The 8,520-nt window shown below is 40.6% G+C and overlaps 1 protein-coding gene and 1 pseudogene across 1 annotated transcript in view; one reads left to right on the forward strand and one right to left on the reverse strand.

Moving 5' to 3' along the window:
- The window catches only part of LOC103745780 (mucosal pentraxin-like), a 3,504-nt gene extending 1,775 nt beyond the window's left edge, over positions 1–1,729 (forward strand). Inside the window, exon 2 of the mRNA XM_008847786.2 lies at positions 1,068–1,729. Coding sequence (XP_008846008.1) covers positions 1,068–1,663 — 596 coding nt within the window. The 3' untranslated portion in view covers positions 1,664–1,729. The remainder of the gene's footprint in view (positions 1–1,067) is intronic.
- A 3,479-nt stretch (positions 1,730–5,208) lies between these two features.
- Positions 5,209–6,147, reverse strand: LOC108491539 (annotated as a pseudogene).
- Positions 6,148–8,520: the final 2,373 nt, after the last annotated feature.

Genomic DNA, 8,520 nt, shown 5'->3' on the forward strand with positions numbered 1-8,520 from the left:
TATTTTCTTTAAGTATTTTATTCCTAGTCTCCAGGGACCCAGGGTATAAGTATTTCTTAAGAAACCCTTATCTCTTAGGAAAGAAAGGAATTCATGTGCTTTTCCTATTTTTCACTGTGAAGCAAAACTGAATTCAAGATTTCATATGACTTTTAGACCATGTCCCCCTTGATTCAGTTGGTTATTCTCTAATTTATTGTCTAAACCATAGTATTTGTTAAATTTACTTTTCCAAACAAGAAAAGAATCGCTCTACAATGATTAGAGTTTCATCTTTTCTCATGGCTCTTAAGTGGAAATGAATTTGTAATAAGTAATTGCATGATCCTGTTGCTGCGAAGGGTGACTTTGGAAAACTCTTGCTTATTAGACACAAGAGCTGCCAGATGGAAGGTCAGTATATGATCACAATTTGGGTCAAGTGATTTGCACAAGATTCTATTCCTCAGACATTGTACTAACCACAAGTGTTGGTCTGTCCTAGTAAGCACAAGCATTGTCCCAGAGAAATCTCATGAGCTGGTCAGTGGGGGAGAACATGGAGTGCTTTATGCTTTGTCCATGACCATCAATCAGTTGTGTTTAATTTTTCATCACTTGTATTTCCTCTTTTATGTAGCTGAAGTCTGCGGAGAAGACAGTGGTAGGATTGATATAAGAAAATTTTGATTTTCCTTTCTAAGAGAATAAATGAAGACGCATCTTTCGTTTTATTGTTTATTTCTTTGAGATATTCATTTATTTATGCTACTGTGTTACTGTCAGTAATAAACTTAGGCAGTTCAGGTTGGCCTCAAACTCACTTTGTAGCCAAGGATGACCTTGAACTTCTGATCCTCCTACCTCCATCTCCCAAATGCTGGGATTTTAGGCATGGGCCACCACACCCATTCCAAGGCTGCCTTTAACTGTATATTTTGATTAACAGTGCTAAGCTAATGTACTTTGAGGAATTCTGTAAGCTACAGAAAGCTGTATGTCCTGTCAGGAATCCACTCTGTGTCCACAGTCAGAACAAATCAAACTGCAGAGCTAATACAAGTTGTCATGCTGTCTTTTCTCCACAGACATGAGAGGGAAGGCATTTCTTTTCCCTCAAGAATCTGCCACTGCCTATGTGTCCCTGATCCCCCAGGTGAAGAAACCACTGCAGAACTTCACACTGTGTCTGAAGGCCTTCTCCGACCTCACCCGTTCTTATAGCCTCTTCTCCTACAACACTCGGACCCAAGACAATGAAGTGCTTCTCTTTGTGAACAAAGTGGGAGAATACTCGCTCTATGTTGGAAATAAGATTGTCACTTTCAAAGTACCTCCAAAGCCTTATGACCCAGCCCACATCTGTGTCAGCTGGGAGTCTGCCTCTGGGATTGTGGAATTCTGGATGGATGACAAACCTGTTGGGAGGAAGGGCTTGAGGAAGGGCTATACAGTGGGGGCAGAGGCAAAGATTATCCTGGGACAAGAGCAGGATTCCTTTGGGGGACGTTTTGATGCCAGACAATCCTTTGTTGGGGAGATATGGGACGTGTCCCTATGGGACCACGTGGTCCCCCTGAAGGAGATGCATGACTGGTATTACAGTGGCAACCTTATAAATTGGCAGAACCTTATTTATAAAGAAAATGGCTATGTGGTGACTAAGACCAAACTATGGGTTTAAGCTTCTTTTTTGTCAGTCATAATTTGTGTTTAGTGATAATCATAGGCTCTATGAAATTAAATACATTTTTTCCTGGCTCCATTAAAATGATAGTGTAAGTTACATTAAAAATAAAGGAAATGCAGGTCTTTGTTATCCATTATTTACTGTTATCCATTATTTACTGTTTACTGTACTACGACTGCAGCATCACAGCACAGGAACTGGGGCCGGGAAGATGCTGCCTTCAGGACTAGCCACCAATGTTGTAGAACCTCACGCTGTTGGAGGGGTCTATGGGAGTTGTGTGTACTCAAGTTCAGAAACCTACAAAAATGGCGTGATTCCTGGGAAAGGCTTTTAGGGATGATCTGCTTGAGGGAGCTGGACCTCCAAAAGACAGTCTCAAAAGAGGCTTTCCCAAGAACAAGGTTGCAGTATTTCCCAGAAAAGACTCAAAGGTGCTCTCAAAGGTCCCCTTAAGGAAACACAATAAAAGGGCAAATCAATTGTCCTGGGTGTCCCTCTTCACACCCATTCTCAACTTCTCCCCAGAAGTAACTGTTCTGAGGAGGAAAGATTGTGTTCTTTATTGAGAATGAGAGACTGCAAATTCCCATATTAAACCCCTACCACCCAGGGCTCAGGGACCATTGCAAAACGGAACATGGGACAGAAAGACTGTAAGAGCTGGGGGTGGTGTGTGACCGGAAGAACACAGTTTTCCAGGTGGCTGGGAGCTTTCTTAAAAAAAAAAAACAAAACTGTATTCTTTTTGACACCATAAACATAAATGTCCCTTCTTGGGCTTCCTACCACCAGAGACTCAGAAGCCCTTTTCTTACAGTGCAGGATACTGTCAATGGAATATTTAAAAGTCAGGGAAGGTGGGAGAAAGAGAATATTTTTAAAATAAGCTATATATGGACCACAAGACATTTAACAAATTCTGTCTCTTCTTTTAGCAGGCTAAATAATTCTAAACTTAAAACTTTCTCATATATCAAGACAGATTTTTCTCTTTAGAAGGCAATAGCAATAAGAGTTTGGAAACCTCCAGACCCTTGTATAGAAAACCGTTTAAATTTTGAGTTGAAACTAATTACCCAACAATCCACACAAATCAGATCATCAGTAAAACAATGAAGAAGGTGAAGACACAGGACTATCAGGTCAAGTGCTACATGGAAAAGACTGGAAATCATGCTTTAAATTCCATTTCAGCAACAGCAGGAGTCAGTTAAGGGGTAGCAATAAATTTAATTTCAAAAGGATATTTATTCAGAGGTTCTCATAGTTATAAATGTAATACAACACACATGTTGTTCCATAGGAAAACATTTGGTATAGTGATGTTCAGAACTGAACATGGGTAAGTTACTGACGAACATTGACCACACTGCTGATCCAGACTCAGTCAGGCACTGGATCTAATTTGAGCCTCAACGAAATTGGAGAAAAATGTTATGGGTCTCTGAGGCAGGTGTGAATGTTTAGAACTGATATTATTTCTGCTGGACTGTCAGGGTCTGTTAGTCTTCACATTGCCCAAAGAAGAAAGTGGTAATAAGTGGAAAAGTAGCTGTGTGCTTCCAACGCATCCTGAACCTCAGCCACGTCCTCGTTGAAGTTTTAGAGCTCCATATCTACCTGAGATTTACCGTGATCTTTCAACACATCCCTTCAAATAGGCACCAGGTAACCCACTTTTCTGCCATCAACTAACTGGTAACAGTTAGCTACCCTCTTGCTTATGATTCCTACCAGGTTCCCATTTGTGAGCAGTATCTGGTCATTAGTCTGGTGGTGACCTAGGAGACTAGTAAATGACACAGGAGAATGGTGACAAACACAAGAAGGTGGGAGTGTAGCTCAGTGGTAGCACATTTGTCAGCATGTGTGAGGCACTGGGTCCAAACTCTAACACCATAAACACTTAATTAAAAGAAAAGAAATGCAAAGTAAAAACAAGGGTCAAGGTTTAATACATTCAAGATTTTTTTTTAGATTTTCTTATTTATTTAAAAAATTGTATATGAGTATTTTGCCTGCATGTATGTAAGTGCACTCATGTCCTGCAATGCTGGAAAATGCCAGAAGAGGCCATTGGAGCCCCTGAAACTGGAGTTATGGATGGTTGTTAGCTACCATTTGGGTTCTAGGAACTGAAACTGGGTCCTCTGCAAGAACAGTCAGTCCTCCTAAGTACTGAGCCATCATCAAGAATCATTCTTTACTGCAACCTTATCATCAAATTTTGCAATTTTTTTTCTTGTTAGAGAAGGAACAACAGGATCATATTTCGAGGGTTTCGAAAATGCTCAGACTATATGACACTCCTTCCTTATCTGTCAGGGAAATGCTCTGAAGTCCTGAAACTGAAGATGGTACTGAACCTTATATATACTGTTTCTTCAACTCATACATATTGGTGATAGAGTTTAATTTATAAGTTAAGCATGCTAAGAGATTAGTACAATCACTCATGACAGATGACTGGGGAGATGGATCAGTGGATAAAGCCCTTGCCATGCAAGGGTGAGGACTGGAATTTGAATCTCCAGAAGCCATGGAAATGCCAGGCACATGTGTATGGCAGTCCACCTGTAGTTCCATTCTTAGAGGGTGGAGACACAGAATCTCCAGAACAAGCTGATTGGAGACATCAACTGTATCTGTGAGCTCTGAGGTTCTTTGAGAGATTATCTCAAGGAATAAGGCAGAATAGTGATCAAGGAAGATTCCTGATATCAAACTTGAAAATACACACACACACACACACACACACACACACACACACATACACACACCAACATTCAAACACACACACATATGCACATACATGTGCACACACATGCATACACATATGCATACACATACACAAACACACACATGAGAAGACCAAAAATCCCCTAACAATGTAATAGAACACTTAAAGCAATATATTATAAAGAGGGAAAACCATGATGGAGGGGTGAGACAATGTGAGAGATAAACAATGCCTAGCTAGCTTTGAAAACCAGTAAGAACCATATTACTCCTACAACCTACTGACAAATTATATAGTAGATCAAGAAATACATGTCTAGGTAAGGTTTATCTGAGAACAACCAGTCTTTGCCTAAGATTTATCTATATGACACACAGTAATTAAAAATACCAGACTGGTGGAACTAACCTTCTTGGGTGTTTAATAGACATACTTTGAGGTCTATAATAATTTGGTCAGAGGGACATAAAAGATGTTATAATAAAAGTCATGTTACTGCAGTCTCTTTTTTATTCTTCAGATGTTGTGGTCCACACATACAATGGGCAGATAGTACATACAACATGGATACACTGGATAAAGGGACAGTTCATTTCCCAGGTAGGATGGCTCAGGGCTGTACTAGATTTCAACATGCTTTTCATAATAGTGTATCATTTAAAACCGACAAGTAGTTTACCTCAAAAATTTCCCATTTATATTTTCATAGCACAGTTGGCCATGGGAAACTGAAACTCCAGATAAACAAAGAGAATTGCTGTATATCAAAAAGTCAAAGAACTATCTCCTAAGATAACTAAGAGGTAAATGGCATCCGTGACTTATTGTTTCTCAAAGTACACACCACAGAGTTAAGGAGGGGAGTGAATACAGTATTAGTGAGATCAGCTGGACCTGATCCCCATTGTTCTCTGATATGGGTTTGAGGCAGGCAATGGAGGGACAGCCATAGTGGATGATGACCACGGTGAGGTGGGAGGCACAAGTTGCAAAAGCCTTCTTCTGTTCCTCAGCAAAGGCAATTTTGAGGATGGTGGAAATGATGAGGATGTAGGAGATGAAGACCAAACCCATGGGCCCCACAATAACCAGTGAGCTGATGATAAAGCTATGTCACGTCAAATGGTATCAACAGAGCTGATGATAAAGCTATGTCACATCAAATGGTATCAACAGAGGAGAGAGTTTCATAACTGGGAGGATGTCACAGAAATAATGGGCCTCTTCTCTGTCATGGAAAGGCATCTGGAACACAAGTGAAATTTGAATTGTGGCCACAAGCAGCCCAATGCTGCAGGATCCCCATACTAGCTGGACACATACACATCTTTTTCATGATGATTGCATATCTCAAGGGATTGCAGATGGCTACATAGAGGTCATACCTCATGACTGTGGGCAGAAATCAGTTTGATGACCAAAGTGATGAGGAAGAACAGCTGAGTGGTACAACCAGCCAAGGAAATGGACTGGTTTGTATCTCCAAGACTCAAGAGCAGCCTCGGTGCAATGACCACTGTGTACACTGTCTCTGAGGAGGAAAGCATGCCAAGAAAGAAGTTCATGGGGGCAGGAAGATGATGATCAATACTGATAATTGTCCCAGTAATGACATTGCCAGTCAGGATTAGTAGGTAAAAGGTCAGAAACATCATAGAGTCAACATATGTTCCTTAAAGCTCAAGAGACTCTGGAGAATAAACTCACTCACTACTGTGTGGTTTCCTCTCATCATCTTCCAGATCCAAATGACAGAGAAATAGGACAGTCATCAAGATGCGTTAGCACTCAGTGCTTGGAGCAGGGGACACTAGGAGGTGGTAAAAATGCTTTGCCTGGGTAGATGCTGAGTTATCAGGGACAGCTGTTTATGTAGTAACAAAAGATAGACATAGTCAGGAAATTAATGTATAGACATTTATGTGTGGGATGGTGGGATGTGGGTGTGTGGAGATTTCCTGGTGAGTTAGAAGATAGATATTAAGGAAAATGAGACAAGAGAAACAGGAAATACATACTTATATTTGAAACGCAAGTCCCTTAAAGTATGCCTTCAGATATTTTTACCTAAATTCTGTTGAAAATAGAGTTTTTTGTTGCCTTCTTAAGACTTTTCCCCTCTGTATTGCTGAACAGAAGAAGGCTGGCTGCTCCAACATCTTGTAATTGTTTGTGTTCTCCCCACAAATTTGTCTGTCTCGTGAACCTTTCTTTTCACAGATTATACAAAATTTTCAAACCTGTTGGCCTTCTACATGTGTTTTATACAAGAAAGAGTCCTCTCTTTTCAATACTTGACAGAAGCCTCCTCTTCCCTACTGCTAGATGAAGCCTATCCATCAAGTCCTTGTTGCCTAGCAACAGGTTCTCCTAGATTGTGTGTGTGTTTTCAGGCCTTTTCTAGCTTGTGCTTAGATGTAAATTTTAACAGGCAGTCGGCCTTACTAGAGTAAACTGACTTTTCTAATTGCATCATAATTGTAAACTGCAGAGTTATGAGGAAACCAATTCTTTTGTTTCTGTTCTCTCACTAAGGAGTTAGTAGGGAGTCAAAAAGCTCTCATTTTCAACAAGAATTTAATAACAGTAAGCATTTGTATTTTCTTATAGCACATTTTGGTTTTGGTAAGGAGTGTTTCTGCGTTATCCAACATTATATCATCTTGGGTGTTAGCTGATTATTATCTCTGACCTTGCAGACAGAAAAAAAGAGCACTGAGGTCTGAGTGATTTTCTCAAATTAACTTAATATTTTAATTTTAAAGCTAGATTGATTTGTTCAATCAAGAAACACCATGACCACAAAATGCATGAGAATAAGATACAGTTTTTATTAGAAAAAAACTTGTGTTTTTATTAGAAAAAATCATCCATTTTTCTTTTCTGTAGGAATGAACATTATAAAGAAATGGAAAGTGCAGAAAAATGTAGAAACTGGAAATATTTTAGAACCTAGATAAGCTGATGACATATTAGTATGTTAGTGATAAACTATACTCATTCTGCTGGATTAGTATTTCCACTTCCAATTATGTATTTAAAGAAATGATTGGAGATAAGTATTCATATATACATATTGTTGTTGTTGCCTGCCTTAGTGGGCTAGCTACTCGAGGACTCTCTGTTGGGGGCAGGGGATGAGTAGGCGCTAAGTCAATGGCACAGATTTCGGGAGACTCACTCGGCAGTTAGCAAGCAAGCTCGTTTATTGCGCGGTTAGGGCTTTCTTTTACAGCCCCCACCTGATCCTCATTGGTTCATTTGGCTCTGTGTCTCCTCTTCATTGGTGCGGCATGCTGTCCTCTGCATCACTTGTTGTACTTTATTGCAGGTTTTAGTTTAGCCTGAATAATGGAAGTATTTACCGGCCCATTTACCTACATATCCTTCCTTGTTTTATTTTAAACAGCCCAGTGGGAGCCGGGATGCCTTGTCCCGACCTTGTGAAGTTGACTCTATGAAGAGTGGACCCATATCAGGGGCCCTGGGTCTGCCAGAGCACTCCCAAAGGGGTGTTTTAAGTAGGAATAACTAGTGCTTGGATGGGCAACTTTGGCTGTATGCTACTTATAAATGCTTGGGACAGTTGAGAATTGATCATTGTGACAACATGTACAAAGTCAGGACAAGTCATCCTGGCTCCCACTGGGCTGTCTAAAATAAAATAAGGATGGATATGTGGAGAAATGGGCCGGTAAATACTTCCATTATTCAGGCTAACCTGAAACCTGCCATAAAGCACAACATCAAATGATGCAAACAGAGGACAGCATGCCGTACCAATGAAGAGGAGACAGACAGCCAAATAAACCAATGAGGATCAGGTGGGAGGGGGGGTATAAAAGAAAGCCATAACCATGCAATAAACGAGCTTACTTCCTAACTGCCGAGTGAGTCTCCCAAAGTCTGCGCCGTTGACTTTGCGCCTACTCATCCCCTGGTCCCAATGGAGAGTCCTCAAGTAGCTAGCCCATTAAGGCAGGCAACAACAACATCTGGCACCCAACGTGGGGCTCAAACACACATCCCTGGGATTAAGAGTTTCATGCTCTACCAACTGAGCTAGCCGGGCCAAGAATAAAATGCAAACCCATTGTTCGGGATCCCA

The sequence above is a fragment of the Nannospalax galili genome, unplaced genomic scaffold, assembly GCF_000622305.1.
Source record: "Nannospalax galili isolate Female #2095 unplaced genomic scaffold, S.galili_v1.0 scaffold604, whole genome shotgun sequence".
Lineage (NCBI taxonomy): Eukaryota > Metazoa > Chordata > Mammalia > Rodentia > Spalacidae > Nannospalax > Nannospalax galili.